Below are 23,580 nucleotides of genomic sequence, written 5' to 3' on the forward strand. Positions count from 1 at the left end.
TATTTCAAAATTTTAATTATTCAGATGTGATTTAAAAATACAAAAGTAGTCAATTTCAGCTTAGACAGTATAATAAATTCTTTTTTGTTGTTTCTTTAATCATAGACTAGAAAATAAAAGATGGATTTTCTAAATTTTTTTTGTTTCTCTAACAGCCTCTCAACTTAAAATGAATCAGTACCCTAAAATATTTTATATATTTTCAGCAGAAGCTACTTTTTGTCCAGATCTCTGTGTCTATGATGGCATGTGTGATTAATTTCCTGAGGATGTGTGTATGTGATGTCAGAAGATCTTTTAGGGAAAACACATCATGGCACACTTTAAATAATTTTTAATTTGATTTTGGAAGACTGGATTTGAATGTCTGCATTGCTGCTTTTACTTCTGTTTAAACCTTTTATGGATCACTTAGGTCTCTAGGATTCAGTTTGTAAAATATAACTGAGATTATCTATGACTGTTCCCTGTTAAGTCTATTTTTCAGTAGCATCTGACTTTTCATGGCCACATTTGAAGTTTTTTTGGGCAGAGATACTGAAGTTTGCTGTTTCCTTCTCTAGCTCATTTTAAAAGACAAGAAACTGAGACAAATATTTAAATGACTTGACTAGGACAAGTGCCTGAGGCCAGATTTGTGCTGAGGAAGATGAGTTATTCCTGACTTTTAAATCCAAAATCATATCCAGTATTCCACTTAGCTGCCCCTGATTATTCCTTACAAGTCAAAATGAATGATAATATGACTTAGTTCTTTAACTTTGGACAAATTACTTTTATTTCAGGAATCTCAGCTTCCTTATTACGAGTAGTAGCATTATTGACTTCAAATGAGATAGAAGATGAGATCATTTTGTAAACCATGCCATCACCAATAGGCAAGTGCTATACTTTTTTTAAAAAATCCAGTTGAAGAACATTTTGAAATTCCATAAAATTAGGTACTGATTTACTCCACCATCTGATAGAACTTTTCAGAGAGTCTATGTTGTGTTGTATCTCAGCTGCTGTATTTAGAAATGTGTTTTATTAGTTTAAAATATTCTCCTCCCAAAGTCATAATACACAATTTGAAGGGGAAAATTCCCATATTTGTTCTTCAATTTTTACTAATTCGCCCTCCTCCTCTCCCACTTTAGAATAGCAACCTTTGTTGGCAAAGGATTTTCTTTAAGTAGACTATGCTTTGTTATGAATGAGACCTTTTTTTTTTATTCCCTACTTTTAAAATGCTGACCTCTAAAAATCACATAAAATCTTTACAGTAAAGAATTGCTTAAGGAAACAGAGACATGTTAGGAAATCTAGATTCCAGTTAGCTTTGGCATTAATTACTTTGAAACTTGGAACAAATCATAATTTGTGGGAATTTTGAAGATTAATGGAGGTGGTCAGTGTGGGGAGTGGAAAAGTCTAGACTAAAATCTATGCTTGCATAATTTTCGTCAATTTTACAACAAAATATTCCTAAGTAAAGGAGAAATAGTAAAAAATAGCTTATTACTTTTGTCTTTCCCTTTGTATGTTTGGTTATAAATACGGATCTTTGTTTTCACATGAGTGTGTGGATGGCCATCCATGCTGCAGTGTCTCAAAGTTTTCATACAAGATATATTGACACCTATTTACTCTTTAGTTTGGATTTACTTTCTTCAACCTGCCCTTAACATAATGAGGTTTCCAAAGTTTGAAGTCCCTCTACCACACAACTACATTACAACCTGCCCATTACTTTAATTCTTTAGCCCCCTCCAGTGTATTTTTACTTATACACATCTAACTACAGTGATGCTACTTTTAGATCCTAAACATAATCATTTCTTTAATAATAAGGTAAAAGAAATAATAACAACATCACAAGTACTCATATATTAAAGTAACTTCAGGAGTAATAAATATATCATAGTTCATATGTAAACTTAAGTCACATCAGTCAGCATTTAAAGGGGAAAGTAAGTATGAACACAAACTTGCTAAGCAAACACGTGAGTAAGGAAAATCCATCTACTTGGGTAACTAACGACTGTGGAATTTTAAACTTCTTTGTCCTCTTAGTAATTGTCCAGAAATGTTGCTTGGAGAAAGTAGATTTGGGCTAAACAGATGCATCCGCTGCTAAGTTGATCAGCACTATTTTCAAATAACATATCTCAGTCCCACTAGTTGATCTAGCTAATAGCCAAATTTTCATCTACTTTCTATAATCATATAAATTCCATTTATCCCATCATCTTATAATCATCGTAATGTCCATGTTTCCTCAATTATTTTTAAGTTCTCTAATTCTTTATTTATAAATCACTGAAACATATAATGTTCTCCATTTACTCCAATTAGTTACATTCTCCAACTGGTTACATTAAAGATGATCAACTATTGTTTCAGAATTCTGAGATTTTACTGAAGTAATTTTTTCTTAGAACATTGATCTATCTATACCCCAGAGAAGGAAACTCTCAATTCTGACTTAATTCAACAACTGCTTTTCCCAGAAGCAGACCAGTGGCACAGTCTAGTGAGTCATCACTAGCTTACACACATACAAATTGTATACATGCACAGTGTTTGATATTTTCCCATATGTTCCTGCTGTATATTATACATTATACCTAACTAGAAGATGTTTATATTCTGTCATAATCTTTTTGAATTATAACCCAGAGCATCAAAGAATTTAAAAGTGTAAGAAACCTTAAAAGTCAATTGGTATAGGTTCTTTTCTGAGAGTACTCTCTGATGTACATTTTTCAGTATGCATTTTTCAAATTGCAATGTGTTAAGTACTGGAGAGACAAAGATAAAATAAGAATCATAGCTGTTTTTAGAGAGCTTACAATCCAGTAAACAGTAAGATAAAGGCAAAGATAATTATATTAAAAGTTACAAAATGAAATCTAAATAGAATTGAATAAGAAATTCAGGAATGAGGGATTGCTTATAACTGGTGTGGATGATGGAATATGGAATCATGGAAAGTAGCCCCTGAGCTATGCCTTTAAGAGGGGAATGGTCTCAAGAGGTAGGGGAAGAAGATCAATCTAGGCATAGAATTGAAACTTGACACAAGTTACCATTTCATATTTAAACCATGTTATAGAGGCTTTCTTATATCTAAACATTTTAATTGAATTTAGAATAAAAGTCAAATGACTAAATTCCATTCTTTAACAAGTTAGTGGGTTGTACTGAAAAGGGTCCTAGAGTTATTGTCTAAAGATATAAGTTTGATTCTTAACCATGCTCTTACTTGGCAGATGTTTCTATTTGAAATATCTAGATAGATAGATAGAAAGATAAAAAGAAAGAAAAAAAGAAATACCTAGATAAATAGCTTAGATGTAGGACTTCTTAAATTTTGTTTTGCTATCTTGGAATCTCTTCAGCACTGTCTAGTGAAGCCTATGGATCTTTTCTCAGAACAATGTCTTAAATGCATAAAAAACATAGGGTTATAAAGGAAATTAATTATATCAGAATATAATTATCAAAAAATTTTAAAGTTCACAGATTTCCAGTTAACAACTTCTGGTGAAGAGAGGATAAGCTTAAGCATCTCTCTGAGTCAGCTTCCTCATCAGTTTTTGCTCCTATAAAGGGAAACCAGCATTTGTACTACTCACTCCATTACTAGAATATTGTGAGAGAAGTGTTTTGTAAAATGTAAAGTTTTGTATGAATATAAAATGTTCTTGTTTCAGGTTCTAGAATTAATGTCTTGCTAATTCTTGGTAACCTTTTTTCCTAAAAAGGCCAATATTAGATATTTTATAGGGCTAGATAAAATAGCTGGTAAATAATTATTCAAAAATTATATGTCCTTCAGCAGTCTTATTCACTTGTTTAATATAAAGGACTAACCATTTAATTTTACACTTTTGAATCAAAGAAGAGTCGGTTGTTAGATGTACTTAGAGTAGCCGTTTGACCCTTACCTTTTAAAGCATGATTTGATTGACATGTGAACTCTTTTGATTGTCCCTAGAAGTTCAGTATCAAAACTGTAGATGTCTTTATTGTGCATATGGATGCTACATGATAATTATCTTTTGTGTTAACCTGGCTTCTAGTTGAAAGGAAATAGAATTGACTTCTATTTTTACACATCTCTTTTTTTAAGTATCCCTTGGAATAATTTAAATCCTAATCATGAATCTGGCTCCTTTGCAGAGGTTTCCTCAGTTGGCAGCATTCTTTGATGCCATTGGGCCAGCCTAAACAAGTTTTCTTTTAATGAGCCTTTTTAATTGTCTTTAAAGTATAGTAAAGGAGAGAACTTATTTTTATCTACTCTAGAGAGGTCCTTTCCTTCACAAATCTCTTTATTAAAGAAAATTCTTGCTACTTTGGAGACTAATAGCTTTTATTCTATATGAATTTATTTTAGGCAGAAATTTGCATTTGATATATAACACATTCCATACAAAATCGCACACATGTACATATGTGCACATGCGCACACATATATACAATCTGTTGTATGCTTATATGTATACAATGTATAGACACACATAAACAAAAAAACTAGAGTGTAAACATGCCAAGTTTGATTTCTTTAACAATTTTAATGCTTTTATACATAGTGAGATTTATGTAGAAAAAAACACCAATTTCAAATAAGCCCCAACTTCAAATCTGCCCCAATTAATATGTCCATTGTATTTGCAAGATATCAATTTATAAAAATGACCTTTACTAGTTTATAATTTGCATTAATTATTGGACTTAAGTGATATAGCCAATAGACTTTAAAAGGTGGAATGATGTGAAAATGCCTTAAAATTAACTTGTGGTGAACACACACACACACACACACACACACACACACACACACACACACATACACACACATTTTAGAGAGGGTGCTATATGTGCATACTTCCTTCCAAAAAGCTAGATTTCACATCTTGGCATGTTACAGCTAAAAGGCCTAAGGCTGTATCTTGTCTTGTGCAATAGGTACTAGACAGTTGCCAGGTGTTGACAGTTATTTCTTATTCATATAGATGCTGTAATTTGGTTGGTTAAGGAATGTCTTTGTGAAAAAACCTGACATTCTAGTTCTTCAGTAACAAATGGAACCCTAGATTCTCTGCTTTCTTCCTGGGGTACCCATAAAAAGAGTTGATAATTCATTTTCATCTGAATGCTCCACCTAAGAAGGCTTGGAAGACCTGAAACAAAAAATGCCATTTCATGCTTTTTAATATTTGATGAGGAGTTGATGGAATAATTGCTTCTTCAAGTTTAATAACTGTTTGGGAAAATAGATTCATGATGGTTCTTTAAAAACAAAATAGCTAGTCATTTACACCATACATATAGTCAATATAGGTGCTGTTGGAATACTTAAACTAGAAAACTTATTCAAAAGAATAAGAAAACATTGACATAGGAGAGTACACTGATCCATTTTAGGTAGTTATCAGAAATTGATTTTTAAGAACTGACAAAGCATCTCTTGCTTCTTATTGATTCTGTGTTCTTTGATGAGTTCTCAGATTTCTCTGGGTAGTAGTTTTCCCATTTATAAAATGTAGAAGTTGGACTCCATAGTTCCTTCCAGATCTAAAATTCTACAATTCTTTGGAATTGATTTGTATTGCCAAAGGGTTTTTTATAGAAAGTGCTAAGTCATTGTATTTGTCTAGGCTCACCTACTCCTTAGTCAGATCTTTTTCTGTTTCTTTGGATGTGACCTTGAAACATCATGTTTCCTTTGGGCTGCTCTTCATTTTGTAAAATCAGAATTGTGATTTATCCAGTGATACTTGTGTAAAAATAATGTTTATTTGCCCAAATTGGTCTTGAAAATATGTGAGTTTTTTTTAAACATTTGGATTTTTGGTAAGATAATATTTAAAAAGTTTTGCAGACTGCATTTATAAAAATCAAATGTGAAGACTCATAACTTTTAAAAAGAAGTTGTTAAGCCATCACTGTCAAGTCTTCACAATGCTTGGTTTGCCATTTTTATGACTTTCATATAATGTACATAAGTATATACTTGTTCTTTAGAATTTTGTTATTTCAAGTGTCATCTTGCTTTATTGGAAGTTGTAAATGAATTGATTTTGTTTATTTGGAAAAATATATGCTCAGTTTATAAATAGTGATATCAATAGTGGTAAAGATGATTTAATGCCTTTTCCCTAGTAAAAATATTTGTATATTGGAAGTTTATTCTCTTATTCCCTATATATAAAATTCCAAAACTCATAAATACTTTTATTTTTGATTTTTGCTCTAAAAGAACAACTCAAGGCCATCCTTTTGGCATTTAACCTCTGAAGACTTGTGCCCATATTAAATGGTTCCCATTCTGTTTCTCTATGTAGATTTAATTGGTTTTTGTTTTCTTTTGCTTTCATTCCTGACACCAGCTGAGAAGTGGTTGTCATTTTTCCAATGACAACTTGATAGAGGAGTATCAATACAGCCCAACATCTGGAATCATAGATTGATAGTCAAACTGGAGAAAATTGGGAACCATACCATTTCCATTCTCTCATGCCCCTAAATCTATTACTGTGCTCAAAATCTGAAACAGAGGTGGTAGATGACACTTTTTTCCTCAGTCACCTTCCAGGAATCTGGATGGAAGGGGGGGCATTTGACCATTTTTGAGAACTGTCAAATCATCATCCTAGTCTGGAGCAGATATAGAGGACTACCCTGCAGTGTTCTCCTGGTATCTCCCCAAAGAGATTAAACAATATCAAAATAAGTCTCCTTTGGACATGTGAGTTTCATGTATATATATTCCTCTTTTCTCCTCTCTTGTGAACATGAGGTTTTCTTATAATTGTTCATGTGAAGGTAGCCAAAATGTCACATTCAGATGTAGGAAATGAAGTAGATAGAGGAAATTGATCAAGGGTCCTAATAATTTAAAATCTGAAGAACTTATATTTGCTTTCAGTTGTTCCAAGTGCTTCAGTGAATTAAAGGAGTTGAAATCTTGGGAACATTTTATTTTCATAGAATACTTTAATTGAGTTCATTTTTCTTTCAATTTTTGAGAATGAATATGCTTCAGAGGAAAGAAGGAACTAGAAGCTATTTTCAAAGTTACATTGGGAAGCAAATTATCAGAACTTGTCCTTTATACCTGCTTTTTTGTTATTAAAACTGCTTTCAACTTGCTATGACATAACTTATCAGAATATTTGGCCAAATTGAGTGGAAAGACATATTCACCTAATTTTTTCAAATATATAATGTTTTATTTTTCTCCTATTTACATGTTAAAATTTTTTAATTTTTAAAAAAATTTTGAGTTTCAAATTATTTTCCTTCTCCCAATCTCCTAGAAATGATAACCAATCAAATATAGGTTATATGTAAACAATCACAGGAAAAAACTTCTTTATTAGTCATAAAAGAGAAAATTCCATTTAAAATAACTACAGACAATATAAAAATCTTGGGAGTCTACTTGCTAAGACAAACTCAATAACTATATAAATGTAATTACAAAACACTTCATACAAATAAGGCAGATCTAAACATTTGGGAAAATGTTACTTGCTCATAAGACTGAACTAATATAATAAAAATGATAATTCTACATAAATTAATCTATTCAATGCAATACTCCCTAATTTTTAAAATAAGAAATTCAGTTTTCTTCTGGTCTCTTAATTTTATCAATCCTAGTGTTGCTCAGTTGGCTAGGGAACATTTATATCAAATAATTTTTTTTTTTTTGCTTAGGGGTATCTGAGAAATAAATCCCTGTCACCATTTCTAATGTTAGGTTCCCTGTTCTTGTTCCCAGAGAAGGTAAATAAAATAGTAAACCATGATGTAGCATATGTATTTAGAAGTATCACTTGCAAAGTTGGCCATAAAATGACCTTTTTAATGAAAGCCCCATTTGTACATTGACTCCATTGTGAAATAGGAAATAAAAGTCCATCATTGTTAGGGAACCCGTCCCTTAAGTACATTGAGTACATTGTGAAATGGGAAATAAAAGTATCAGGGAACCCACACTTTAATATGTTTTGCCTAGCTCAGAGTTTCTTTTCCCTCAACTACTTGAATTCACCTGTTTCAGGACTTCAACAAAAGTGTTCCCCAAATTACCAGCTCTTTGTAATGAAGCACTATTTTCTTGGCAAAGTTTGTAATTTTTATTTGTTTTCTGAAGTGCTGGAGCTGATACTCCATTAAGTGTGAAAAATTGTTTTTGATTAGTGTTTATAAAATTTACTTCAGTCTAGAAGATTGATTCCATGTATCATTCAGTGTATATCTTTTTCATTAAATAAAATTCTATTTGGCTTACATTTTTTTCCTCTTCCATATGTCACTCCCTTATTTTATACTTTAATATTCCCCTTTGTTTTTCTGTGAATCAGGAAAGGTACAATTCTTTCAACACAGAGCTTTTTTTTTCCTATTATAACTTTAATTTTTAGAGGGTTTTTTGGTTTTGTTTTGTTTTGTTTTGTTTTTGGTAACAGAGGCCTTTTCTTGTTATATATCACTCACAGTGTTAATCACAATCAGGATCTTGTATATGATAGATGCTCAGTACTGTTTTTTGAATGAATGAATGAATTCTGTAAATAGATCTTTTTAAATCTGTCTTTTAAAATACATCAGTTGACATAAATTTGCCTGCTTTTTCAAGGTATTGTGTTTTAATGTGTTTTGAATCTGTCATCTGCAAACATTCTCTTCTTCAAGGGATTCTTGAAGAGATTTTAGTGGGTTTAACCAACTTTTAAAAATTATTTTAACAGCTATTTCAATAAAAATTAATTTTCTTTGAAATAGTATGCATTTAAAATGTGATTTCAAGATGTGTATAGATTTCCTTAGACTATCTAGAGGGTCCATGACACAAAAAATGCTAACGATGCCTGTTTTAATCTATTTTTAAAATATCTTTTTGAGAACTTGTCCTGTTTCAGAGAGTTATCTTTAAAGTATGGGTCTTTAATTTCATGTTTCATACCATTTGTTGGGGGAAATCTTGGGGAATGAGTCAATAAAAAAATAACATCTAGCCATCTCTCAGTTATTTAGGAACAAATTACCCAAACTGTCTATTGACATTTGTTTGGTTATTATCCCAATTTCTTCTTCCATAGAAGTATGTGTCTGTGTTAAACAGCAGAGGAGCAAAAATTCAGAACTGGTCACATTTGTTGCTTGTTACCAGCACTATTATATAGTACAAGTTCAAATTGTTGGCTAAAGGAAGCTCCTTTGATGAGTTCTGAATTTTATGAATTGTTTTATTGAGAACTGTGACTTGGCATATGCAATTGAATTTATTAGGGATATTCAATGGACAGTTGAATGTAGCAATCTAGCAATTTTTCTTGTTTATGTGTATCTTTCTCTTACAGCAATATGATCAAATTGTATGGCGGACTGCAGGGGAAGAGAGGATTTAGCAAGGAAAACCTAAAAGAACTAGGAATTTTTATTATTTCTTATTGCATTAGAAAATAGGAACTTCCTGTCCTCCCTGGATATCCTTATCTATTTTCCATTTCCACCCCAATCCTAGTTTTTGACCATCAGAAGATGAGTATAATGTTTTTTAGAAATTAATTAGAACTTAATGTGCTTCATAAAATCAACATCATCAAAATATTCTTGTCTTTGGTAGAAGAATTGAAGCACTTGCCTAAATCATGTCTTGAATAAAAATAATACTATTGTTTACATGACCATTTGCTATTAATGTAGCTAAGTATAGAAGACTAAATATTACAAATGGTAAAGTTACTGAGCTTTTAAAATATGTTTCTAGAAATTTAAGTTAAGGATTTAAGTGTTATTCTGGGAGAAGTAATGTGGTCCTTTGAGCTAGATTCAGGTCTATGGCATGCAATGGCTGAGTGAGGCTAATAGGTAGCACATTGGATTGAGCTGTAGATCAGAGGTTAGGAACACATGGATCTATCTACATTTGGTCTTAGATTCTTACTAACCTGGGTGATCCTGGTAAACCACTTTAATCTCTGTCTGCCTCTGTTTCCTCAACTGTAAAATGGGGATTTAAAAAGCACCTACCCCCATAGAGTTGCAAGGATCAAGTGAGATCTGTTAAAAGCAAGAACTATAAAAATGTCTATTTTTATATAGCTGGAGAACCACATCATGAAATCACAGTAACTCTTATTGCTTTGTACTTTGGGGAATTGAGAAACTTTGATCTTATCTTCTTTATTTTCCTCTTGGCTCCTCCTGGTGTGAAGCAAGGCTCCTCCACGTACCCCATTTTGCAAGTCCATGTCAAATGGCATCTTGCCAATTAGTTGGAGAAGTAACTTAAAGCTAGTATTTGGACTTAATTCCATTTCATCAAGACAAACTAAAAATTTTGTGATACAGAGACCATTCTCCTGTTAGTTTTAGGAATTTTTGTTTTATGGGGCAGAGCTGACACAAAGACAGCCCTGTGTAAGGTACGTCTATAACTGAACACTTTCACACTGCAAATTAGAAGGCGTGCAGTTCAGGAAATTGTTGGCTTTGGCTAGAGCACACTTTTACTGCAAGGAAAATTTTATTCGTCACTCAAGTAATTGGCAGTTTTAATACCTTGTTAATAATTACCTTATAAATAAACTGATGTATAAACTAAGTCTAGTATGACCTGTTATCTACCTTGTAACCTTTACTTGGTCATTGTGATAGACACCGGTGTGTTCTTTTCTCTTTCCTCTCAGAATACAATTTATTGCATTTGTCATTGAGAAAAATACTTTTAATTAGATATTATTATGTTTTTATTATTGCTAGATAACTATACCAGCTGAAGCCTGGGGGCCAAAATCTGCCCAAAACTTGGGAGAAGAGAGTGGCTAGAGAGATGGTTTTAAGCGTAGATATAATTAGGATTAGTATTTTGCATGTTGAAGGACATTCTGGTAATATAATAATTTGAATTACATATTTGAAAAAGGAAAAATGGTCCTCCCCCCCAAGTCTGGGTATTTTAACCAATACCTACTGACCCCAAATCCTATGGCTTGTCTTTTGAATTTAATACTTTTCACTGGCATCTAAATTCACTAATTGTATCAATCCTATTTCTCCATTCCTCACAACTAGATTCAAGGAGGCTCATTTCCTGGCAGAGCCAACTCTGAAAAATAGGCAGAATTCAAGCAGGTCACAGCTGGCATTCATTTATCACTTGAATCTAAAGAAATATTTGTTTAGGGCTTGTCAAAATCTGAAGGCCTTGATAATATATGACTTTCACTTAGCACTATGTTGTAGTGAGAAATGGAAGAGTCGTGGAATTCATTGAAAATGTTTATATTTGCCTTTTATTTTTGTGTCATATTCATTTCTAAATAGCTACCTTCCTCTTATTCTTACTGAAAGAGCCCTCCAGTTGTGATTTGGCTGTGTCTGGCAGACTTGGAATATTTGATGCCTATTGTTCCCAACCTCTGGTTTCTGGGTTAGAACTTTGTTGGTCATTAAACTTACACTTTTGGTTCAGTTTTGTTTTATTATTCTTTCTATTTACATTGTTCTAGTTGAGTATATTGTGTTCTCTTAGCTTTACTTAAGTACTTTTTGAAATGCATAGTATTCTAAGACAAAGATTCTTAGATCATGAATGTTTATCTAGATTGAGTTTTCAGCTCTTTTATCAATGGGTATGACTTAGCAGCACAATTGTAGCTAGATGAAAATTGATTCTATTTTTAAAGATAATCAGAGAAAATTCTGCCATCTTTGGCAATATATTTCAGTATAAGTTCTCAGAAAATTATTTTTCTGCAAGTGATATACAATAATTGATTATGTTTGATTTCAAATCCATTTCTTTTTACCTCCCAATTCTAATTGTTTCTTACAGGGGTTTTCAAACTTTTTTAGAACATATATCTTCTCTAAAATTTTTTTGTGCATATACCCTAAAATAAAAAAAATAGATGGATAGATATGAATCTATCCATTTATCCATCTATCTATATATGCTCCATATGCATGTACAAATGTCTTAATGTTTTGACATATACATGTGTGCCTAATAGAAACTAAAAGGATAAGATAAATATGAAAGCAATATTTTAAAGTGTTTATTTTGTTTTTATGGTATAAAAATGCTTGGCTCTCACTAAAAGATTAAAAAAAAAACCTAACAGCATATGATTATATATGGTTTCATTCTTGTTGAAAATCCTTGCATGATACTTTAAGATACTTTGAAGGTCAGTTTATTTTGATACATGTTTCTCATAATTGGAAAATGATATATCTCAGAGAATCTGAGATTCACATAGAAGATGTATTATGCTGGACTGCATCAAATAAATCATGATACTTATATTTTTAAACACAGCAAAAATTTTTATTGAAATTCAGCTAGCAAATGTCTATCTTCACAGCCATTGGGAAATAATAATAACAACAACAATAAATGTCTGACTTTTTATAGCATGCAGGAAATTTGCTAAACACTTTATAATTATTATCTCACTTGATTCTCCCCAACGACCCTGTGAGATAGATGCCATTATTATCCCCATTATACAAATAAGAAAACGGAGGCAAAAAGAAATGGCTTATTCAGGGTCATCTAGTTACTAAGTATTTGAGACCAGATTTGAATTTAGATCTTCCTGACTCTAGGCCTAACATTTCATTCACCATATCATTTCTCAGGGGGTTATATTCTAAGATCTGGAAGTTGTCACAGTAAGAACACAACATGCCAGGGTAGACTGTGATTTCCAGGTGGGAGACATTCATTTGATTTATGTCGTATTTTTAATTAATTTAAGTGGAGAGTCTCAAGACTAGGGCTTTATATCTGAGATCTGTTAAGATTTCTTGAGCATTGGCTATAGAAGTTGCTTTCACTTTTTGGTATTTGCTGCTGTTTTGTTTACATGACTGTTGCTGCTGTATTATTACTGTATTACTGTGGTTCTTTAGCAAATCCTCCAGGGTGAATAAAACCCTCTTATGTTCTTCTAAGGATTTGCTTGTTCTGCTGCTTGATATAGGCAAGGGGAAGGGATGGAGGGCTGGTAAAAAAAAAATAACTACCTGCTCTTCTGACTGTCTTGGGAGGAAAAGGGACAATTGACTACTCAGTGCAGCACTTACAGGGGGCAGGGGATAGAGAGAATCAGAGACTATCTTAAGTACTATGACTTGGTTGCTTCTACCTGCTTGCCCATGTGTTCCATGTGCCAAGGGACCAGCAGGCATGGCTGAAAGGATAGCATAGCTCACGTGGACTTTTTATTTTTTCCTTTCTACTGTTTTCCTCCCACATAACTATGTATTGTCTGGAATACTCCCAGTTGTGGGTCTGGGGTATCAGATATGAAACTAGAAGATGAAATCTGCAAGATGAGAAGGACTTTGGCAAACTTGGAAAAAATTGGGACTCCTTATGGTAGTGTTGAGGGGTGAGCATTCTAAGGTGGCACTGAGACCTGTTGCTGAACTATGTTCAGTTTTTTGGCCATCGCAACCTTATTATTCAAAAAACATTTTTTTTATCCTTCTCCTTCTGCAACATGATTTAACTATTTCTAACTAAACTACTAAATCTTCCTCAAACTTGTCATGATTTCTCTCACTTCCACACATTTGTATACTTCCTGTGCATGTTACTGACTTTATTCTAATCTCTACATTGGGCCTTTTCCTTTAAGAATTTGTTCAAATATCCTCTTCTTTATTAAGCCTTCTCTAATTTTTAGAATATTTTGTGTGGATATTTACTTTCCTTTTCCTCTTACTTCCCCTCCCTCATCTCATCCCACTAGCCATCTTTTTGTATTATGCTTATATGGCATGAAAATTACCCATGCAGCAGGGATAAATGGTTCTATAGAGTGACCACACATACTGGGAGTTCATCCCTCTTCAACCTGTCATTCAACTCATGACTATGTAATTTACAATACCAAGTTTTATACAATGTAAGATTATAATGGATATTTTATTTCTTAATAAATTTGCAACATTTTCTCATTAGCTAAATATAAGACCTACTCTAATTAAACATTAATTTTTCATTGAAACCTTCTTTCCTGTTTTAGTAATATTACTCATTTGTCTGTTTAAATAAATATTAGTTTATATGTATATATGTATATAATTTCTCTAATTATTTATGCTTTTGATTTTTACATTACATATAATGAAAACTATAATAAAAATATAGTGATGTATTAATGTTCACAATATTTCATTTTTAATCAATTGTATTGCCACAGGCATTGCATACCTTTAAAATACTTATATTTGATTCCACTTGTCTGGGAACTCAGTTCCAAATTGTTCCTCTCTAGACAATTTTATTGTTGTTCAGTTGCCATGACCCCATTTGTGGTTTTCTTGGCAAAAATAATTAGAATGCTGTTTTCTCTATATCTCATTTTACAGAAGAGGAAAGTGAAGCAAATAGGGTTAAGTGACTTGCCAAGATATTGTAGCTACTAAGTGTCTGAGGCCAGTTTTGAACTCAGGAAGATTTTCCCAAATCCTGACCAATTTTACTCAATGAACACAAAAAATAGTCTTTCTAAAATAGGCTATCTTACTACAATTTCTAGAGCCTTCTTAAAGTATACTTTACTACAGCACTATTAAAATAGTTCCAACAGAGAGAACTTTCTCCTTACTCTCTTCCTTTATTCACTACAGAGTCATGTCAATTCAGTTTTAACTGGTTTTTCTACTTACTTAAGCACAATTATTCTATTATTTTTTCTGCTCTTGAAATTAAATTAACTGTTTCTAATAGAGGCAATAATAGTATCCTTGAGAAGGATTAACACTTACCTGTAGATGTTGTCATCTTTGCAATAAAGATAGGAATATTTTTGTTATTTTTCTTTGCATCCTCAGGGCATTACACATAGTAGGTTCTTAATATATATTTAATTGATTTGAAATGGAACTCTTATAACTGTTAAAGCTATTTGAGAGTAAGTAATATCAGACACAAAGGACAGGTAGGTGGCCTGTCTTCCTGAGTTCAAATTTGGCTTCAGATACTAGCTTTGTGATCCCTGTTTGCCTCAGATTGTTTATTTATGAGATAAGTTGGAGAAGGAAATAGTGAAACCACTCCAGGAATTTTCCCAGGAAACCTCAAATGGTGTCACAAAAAGTCAGGCATGGCTGAAGTGATTGAACAACAAAAATATTAGACACTAAATATTTTCAATACTTTATATCCTTCATTTCAGAATTTTTTTTCTTTATCATCATAGAACTATATTCTTTCTCCTCTAGACTGAATTTGGAATAGCCTAAGAATAACTGTTATTTAGCTGTATTTTATTTGTGGGGGAAAGAGACAAATGATGACTACATTCTAGGTTATTATAAATTATTTATATGCATTACAAATGTTCTGGGAAAAGGACTGGGAGGTCAATACATGCTCAATACAATCTCTTGTACCATCTGCATGTACAGCTCTATACTGTACTTTGAGAAGATGTGTATCAAGCATTGTAAAATTATGAATTATTGAAAATTGGTGATTTGGGGATATTTACTAGTATTGGGAAGTAATGTAGATGTTTATATATACTTTAGAAAACTTTCAGCCAACTGGTTTCAAATACCAGTTTTCTAAATTTTCTTTTACTTGAGGTTTTATTATAATCCTAATTCCTTTAGCAATTCACATGTAAATACATGAGACATGTTATCAGAGTATGTCATTTTTGTCAGGGTAAGCAACACCTTCTATACATGTAGATTAAAATTGTGTCTCAGGAATCAATTCCTAGAGTATACCTAAGACATATAGAAGTTAAGTGATTTACTTATTTTCATCTTGCTGACAAATATCCAAGGTAGGGTTTGAATCCAGAATTTTGGGGCAGCTTTTTCCCTTAAGTTGTTTGTTCCTGGTGATTTACCTTTGTAAAATATGTTGGATCTCTCTTAAAAATGACATTTTAGCTAATAGAACAAGCTCTTTTCCTACCTGAATTCAGCCAGGCATGACAAGGATGAAACATAAATCAGTCTGATTTCCATGTTTCACTGGATTTGTTTTATAAGCTGCTCCATGAAGGGACTGGGTTAATGATGACTTTCTGAACGTTTTTACTTCAGCTCACTGCATTAGCATACATAGTCTAGTGTTTAAATCTCAATGATTGTTAATGCCATGAGTGATTTTTGTGTGTGTGTGTGTGCCTGCTTATGGTTGGCAAGTTAGGAGACTGTGCTTTTCTGAATGCCTTTTGAGCAGTTCCTAGTGTGTATCTGGTAGTTCTGAAGATAGGTGTAAAATGGCAAAGCAGGAACATGGCTGCGTTCTACTAATACAACATTTCACAAGGAAGAAATAGCAAAGGAGGTATATAAAAAGACTTAAAACACAAAAAAGCCAATGGAAATGGCAAAATCATTTTCATTATGCAAATTTTAATTATTTATAAAAGCAAAATACTTAATACCATAAATCTTAGCTATAGAACCATGAATTAGAGGTCATATACTCTAATACCCTTATTTTTAGAATTGAGTAAATTGAGAGTTGGCTGGCATAAGTGACTTGCCAAAGCTTACCTAGGTAGATTTGAACTCAGGTTTTCTGATTCCTAATCTAGCATTCTTTTCATTATCCCACATAACCTACCTCTCAATTGCACGGGTTCTCAGTGGACATACATTCCAATTTCTATTTGAACAAGAGTTCTTCCATGGCATACCAGGTGAAGTCAACCTCCCAACTTTTGCTTAATACATCTGGTAAAGTAGAACTCACTTCCTCCTGAGATAGCCCATTCCATTTGTGAATATTTCATTCATAAATTAGGAATTTTTTCTCATATGTCAAATTTGCCTCTTTGTAGCAAATAGCAATGACTCTAAGTTTTGCCTTCTTTGGCCTTGGGATAGCCCTGTCTCAATCTTTCTTCCAGGATAAAATCCCTAATTCCATCAACTGATTATCACATGAAAATTTGAGGTCTTATTATATCCACAGTGCTTTCATTGAAATACTCTCTAGCTTTTATGCATTTATATAATAGTTTGTATTTAATAAAGAATGATTATATGTTGTCTCACATATTCACATTTTATAGATGAAGAAATGCGGACAAGTTGCATATGTTGTATAAACCTAAGATTAAATAGCTTTTAGGTGGCAAAGTTGTTATTTAATGTTGATCTTTTGAATCCAAACCCAGCATTCTTCCAGATACAGACCACTGGCTAGAAAAAAAAAATATTAAAGTCTGAGTTGCAAAGCCATATTGAATTTAACTGCAAACCAGTGGGTTTCATGTGGCCCTAGGATCCTATCATAGTGGACTGTGGGAAATGTTGAGACCAAGAGACAAAAAGAAAAGAATGAAAACATTGTGAAAGGTATAGGGTAGATGAGTCAGGTTTTATCTTAAAGTTATTTACTAGGTTTTAAGAAATATAAGCGTAGGTAATCAAAGTTAAAAATATGGTAAAAGTTTGTGAGGGGCAAATCCATGTATCCTGGATATTGGAAATTTTCTTATTTCCAGAATGTTAACTATCAGTATACTTTCCCCCAAGAGCAGCATTGGACTGCTTATTTTTGACTTATAGCTGTTCGTATGAGGCAGTGGGATATAGTTTAAGGAGCACAGAACTTGTTTAGAAAACCTGGATTAGACGAGTCCCAGCTCTGTCCCTTGATGGCTACAGAATGTTGAGCCTATTACCTTGAACCTTTTGAAATTTAATGTTCAAATGTAAAGGAAGATAATGATATTTGTACTAACTACTTCAAAGGTTTTTTTATTTTATTTTGGGGGAGAGAGGGTTTTACATTTGAAATCATTTTATAAACATGAGTTGTTAATATACCTTTATGCTTTATATATCTCATATATCTATATCTATATCTATATATATATGCTTTATGATCTCATTCAATACAGATTTCTACCTATATTTGTCTTTTTGTATAATTTTTAAGAATTCATATCCTCTCATAATTATCTTCTGTAAATTACCCATCCAACATGAGATTATGTTTTCCATTTAAGATCATTTAGCATTCTTTTTGTACTAGTTTGTAGATTTTATGCTGTCCATCCCTTTGTTCTCTCTAATAAGTAACCTACCATTTTTTCCAATCATATTTCCTGAATAGCATAATTTAAGATGCTTCACCTGTAAAATCATCATTGGTAATGTTCTTCAGCCATCTTTGGCCCACTCTGCATCTCTTTATTGACATTTGAGTCATCAACAATTTCAGTTCTTTTTAAATTATAATCTGGACAGTAGAAATTCTTTGTTTTGGTTCTTCATCTCTTCTGAGTATTGATGAGTCCCTGTATTAATCCTACATTATGAAAACAGGAAATTCCTAATATCAGTAGACACCATGATATCGTTAGTTGACCATAATATATCTTAAAAATGATAACATGATAATGGTGATAAAGGGAATAGTGTATATAAAAAGTTTTGTTATTTCTAAAGCATCATAAGAATGTGAGCAATTAATTACATCATCATCAACTATGATATTTTTAAATTCCAGGGCCAATAATAAAATTACTGAAATTTTACCTGAACAACTAAAACCATTTAAATCACTGGAAACATTAGATCTGAGTAGCAACAACATTTCAGAACTCAAGAGTACATTTCCTGCTTTACAGCTCAAAAATCTGTAAGTATTCTTTTGAAGTTGTTTTTTTAAATATCTAAAATATAAAATTTGTGATAATTTTGGTATATAATTTTCTACTATTATAAGTTGTTTAATTTTGAGTTATAGTGATATAACTCAAAATTAATGTGAAGTAATGTAAAGGCCATCAGTTAATTTAATTTTGAAATTAATAAATTTCTTATAGACATCCTTACCCTTTTTGGCTAAGAGAAAACAACAGGATTCAAGTAGATCCTATTTTGAGAGTGAGAAAAATCTTCAAAAATTTTTTTTTATTCTGCTACATTTTATTATACTAACCTCTGCATTTTGTCCTGATCAGTTTGTATTATTTTATGCTTTCCAGAATATCAAATTGCTCTTATTACAAAATGTTGTTAATTAAGACTTCTTCCTCAGCAAATTCTCTACCATATACCCAGAATTTGGCTAGTTCTCAAATGAATGGTTCACAAACTTTTTGATCTTAGAATCTCTTCCTTAATTATTGAGGACCACAAAGAGCTTTTATGCGAGTTGCATTATATTCACTGTAATAGATATCAAAACACCTTAGTATCATCATGAAAACAGTTTAGACCAGTAGAAATGAAGAAAATATCTATTGTGTCCAGGGGAGTAGGCTTAAATTCTATAGTAATTCTTCTTACCTGGAGAAGACTTTTTTCTTCATAGACAAAACCAAAAGAAGGGAAATTTATCTACAAACTTACTTTTAACAGGTATATAAATAGCAACCCAATCAGATCCATGGAAGCTGGTTCCTTTGATAATTTGGCTAATACTCTTCAGGTACTGAAACTGAACAGGAACAAAATCTCAACTATTCCCCCAAAGATGTTTAAACTGCCCCATCTGCAACATCTGTAAGTATAATATGCCTTTTAGTTTTATTTTTGTCCTTGACAGTTCTCAGAGTCTAAAATGTCTTAGATGTCAAAGGATAGACTAAGTTTTCTTCAAATTGTCTTATACTACAAATGTTACTTTCTAACTTAAAGAATATGAAAAAAAAAACAACCCAAAACACAAGTTTCAAGTGTTCCTATTGAAGAAAACAAGCTCTATTTTTAAAAAATGATATTTGATTGTTTAAGTAATTGAAAACATCTTTCTTGCTTGCTTATTGTCATAACATTTTTCAAAACTGGAGAGTAATTAGTGACCTAAGATTTGATTAGATAAGCTTGCTTGATCCACTGGGCTATATGGAATGATTGCAGTATTTTAATTTCAAATCCAATTCTGAATTGTTACAAATGGTCTTGAATTTATTCTCAGTGGGCCAAAATTTAAAAATCAAGGGATGTTATATTTAATGACATTTTGTTATAATTTAATAGATTTTATTGTAATTACAAAAGAAAATTACCTTTCTTATAAATTCTTAATAAAAATGGTTGGGTTTTTAATTTAGTATCTCAAAGAATCCATGATTTCATCATTGTTGACACTTTCCCCTACTAACTCACATTCAAACTTTTAGTCAGTGATTTATGGTTTGCTTGTTTAGAGACTTATCACTACCTGATAAACATTCTCCAACCATCAGGGGAAGTCTAGACTGGGTCCTTGTTGTTGGTCCCATACCAATGTTTGTAGATCTTGTCAGAACTTCTGATTTATCAAGGTATCCTTTGAGAACCCAGCACCAAGTTTGGACCATGATAAGGAGCTGGAATTGATCTTTTGTAAAGGATGGCTTTCTTAATGGTGCTACATCACCTACCGCTGAATTCAGATTATGTCAACTAAATATACAATTCTTATTTATCTATTTATTTATTTATTTATTTATTTATTTTATTTTTTTTATTATTTATTTATTTATTTTGCAGGGAGCTGAATCGAAATAAGAGGACTTGGTGCTCTGAAATCACTGAAAATGCAAAGAAATGGGATAAACAGACTTATGGATGGAGCTTTCTGGGGACTTAGCAACATGGAGATCTTGTAAGTATAAATGATTACAGTTTCCTTTTAGAATTTCTAAGAACCATATTCCAGATCTCTCCCAGAGGGCATTATATTTAACGTCTCTTGATTATTTTGTTTTCAATAATGTTTCAATTGCTAGTAAAGAGAGTTTGTAAATATATCTTTTCCTCTCCTTTGATCTCTTGATATCCAAACACTTTTTTTTTTTTGCATCCTCAGATCCCAAGTACCTAATAATAACAAATCTATGTGATCTGTTGAAATCATATATGTCTCTAATATGCATATGACAAGACAGATAACAAAATAGATATTTGAGTCCTCTCTTTGATTTTTGTTTTGGATGTAGGCAGTTGGACCATAACAACCTAACAGAGATCACGAAAGGCTGGCTTTATGGCTTGCTGATGTTGCAGGAACTCCATCTCAGCCAAAATGCCATTCACAGGATCAGCTCTGATGCCTGGGAATTCTGCCAAAAACTCAGTGAGCTGTGAGTTGACTTTTATTCTCTTCACTATAGAGTTCATGCCAAAACAAGAGCTTCTTAACATTGATCTGTGAGCTTTCCCTCACTAAGTTTCCAAGGTGACAACACCTACCTCCTCTCCCCTCCTTCTTTTCCTCCCATTGTCCATCCTTTACTACTCCTTTGTTTCCTCCCTCCTTTCCCCAATTGTATTGGGATAAGTTGAAGTCAAGTGTGTCTATTTAATTGTGCTGATACATGTGCTGAAATATTGCCACGGTCATTTTCAAATGAAAAGAATCTCATTTGTTTAATTTGCTTGGATCAGAGATCATGCACAAATTCAGTATTATTAAGGATAATTTTATGAGGATTATTGTTATAATAACTATTCTGCAAAAATAAAACATTGTTTTGAATTGAATAAGGAACATGTTATTAACATTGACTCAATTATTTTGCCTTTGCAGTGACCTGACTTTCAATCACTTAGCAAGGTTAGATGATTCAAGTTTCGTTGGCTTAAGCTTACTAAATACTCTCCACATTGGAAACAACAAAGTCAGCTACATTGCTGATTGTGCCTTCCGGGGGCTTTCCAGTTTACAGACATTGTAAGTTACACATTTTGCTTTCAAAAGATGAAGTTAATTGGTTCCTAAATGTGCCCACTTATTTCCAAGCAGCTTTTTCTTTGTTGTGAAGGAAATGTAAGCAACCTCAGAAATAGTGTCTTAATCTTTCCCAGATCAGATTTATATGTATCCATATGTGTTTCTTAAAAAGATTAAATAGGACAATGATGAGATTGTTCTTAGTGATTACAATGTTATCACAATCTCAAGGAAGTTGATGTAAATGTCTCAATAGGAAACAATTTCAAATGAATTAATTTTTCTTGATAGGAATTATAGATGAAAAACAACTAAAGGCATAAATGTTATGGGATCACTAAAAAAATGGATCATATATTAGCAATATATTTAAATTTACCTTTGTCTTTAGAGAGAAATGAAGCTAACTTTATTAAGTCTTTAAAATATATCAAGAGTTAATTTACCTTGTATAATTTACTTTTGTTTTTTGCTCATTAGAAACATTTTGTTCTGTTCACTATTTGAAACATTACCTAATTGAAAGATACTTTGTATGCTTTGGCATACACTGGTTGTGTGGTTGGAACAGTGGTTTTAATGTTTAACCAATTTTTTGGAACATCTAGGTTTTTAGTATTCACCTCCTCATCTGGACCTATCCACATTAATAGGGGACCGGGAAGCTCCTGATTGACCTTGCTCTGTCAAAGGAATCAATAAATTTTTAAATGTATATAACTATGATATAGTAAGTAGAGTACTGGATTTGCTTTGCATTTTTGTTACTCTAGGCATGTCATCTGATATGTCTACCTCATTTATTTATAATGTGGAGATAATAATTATTATATTTTAGGGTTCTTGAAAAGCTCAAATGAGATACTATCTATAAAGCACTATCATAATACTAATATCATTTATATAACCAATATCATTTATATAATTATATATGTTAAGATTTGCAAAATCTTAATCTCATTTGATCCTCACAACAACCCTATGAGATATGTACTATTATACTCATTTTACAGATGAGGAAAGGGAGGCAGAGAGAAATTAAATGAAATCATTAAGTACCTAAGTCAAAAATCAAAACCTAGGTCTTCCTGCTTCTGAATCCCATAATGAATCTACCTTAACCAAAATATTAGTTGTTCCTTAAGAGAAAGAATTTGTTTTGTTTTGTTTTTTATCCTTAAATTTAGTAAATACATAATAGATGCTTATTGAATTGAATAGCCTTTGATTTGTAATTAAAAACCTGAAGATCATACATAGCTCTTTCTTCTTGGTGTACACATGTAGGTGATTATTCCATCTCTCATTGTAAAATGCTTTGTTTTCCATAGGGATCTAAAAAACAATGAAATCTCATGGACCATTGAAGATATGAATGGTGCTTTCTCGGGACTTGACAAACTTCGTAGGCTGTGAGTCTGATTTTTTTTCTGAATTATCTCAGTCTTTCTCATCTCAAGAAATTTATTATTAAGTGAAGTCAGTCACATAATAAACTTCTGAAATTTAATTTGTGACTGGTTGCTTATTGTTTCTTTTCCTTTTTCACAAAAGAGTTCTAGACACAATTAGGGGAGCATTATATATTCCTTCTTGTTAAGTTCAAAGCAAGACAATATCAATAGCATTTATTAAGCATGTCTTCCTATGTCATCTATTTATATTCCTAGAAAATAATTTGATTGAGAATATTATCTTTAACGTGATTGCAAAAATAATCTTCCTACTGTCACTCTTCTTCAAAAGCATTCAGTGACTTTTCTTTATTTTATAAAATTACCTTTTCCAGGCCCTGTTCTCTCTTTGTAGGCTTCTTCCCCAGTCTTCCCATCACAAACTATTTTCAAGCCAAACTGTATTGTAAGTTGTTCCCCCACTTTCTGGGCAACTATCCAAGTCCTTTCTTGTGGCTTAAA

At 32.1% G+C, this 23,580-nt stretch overlaps 1 protein-coding gene across 1 annotated transcript in view; it reads left to right on the forward strand.

Annotated features, from left to right (window-relative positions):
• The window catches only part of LRIG3 (leucine rich repeats and immunoglobulin like domains 3), a 57,107-nt gene that overhangs the window by 15,962 nt on the left and 17,565 nt on the right, over positions 1-23,580 (forward strand). Inside the window, 7 exon segments of the mRNA XM_074269812.1 lie at positions 18,509-18,640; positions 19,366-19,509; positions 20,482-20,499; positions 20,501-20,596; positions 20,931-21,074; positions 21,521-21,664; positions 22,996-23,076. Coding sequence (XP_074125913.1) covers positions 18,509-18,640; positions 19,366-19,509; positions 20,482-20,499; positions 20,501-20,596; positions 20,931-21,074; positions 21,521-21,664; positions 22,996-23,076 — 759 coding nt within the window.

Source organism: Sminthopsis crassicaudata, chromosome 5 (genome assembly GCF_048593235.1).
Source record: "Sminthopsis crassicaudata isolate SCR6 chromosome 5, ASM4859323v1, whole genome shotgun sequence".
NCBI lineage: Eukaryota > Metazoa > Chordata > Mammalia > Dasyuromorphia > Dasyuridae > Sminthopsis > Sminthopsis crassicaudata.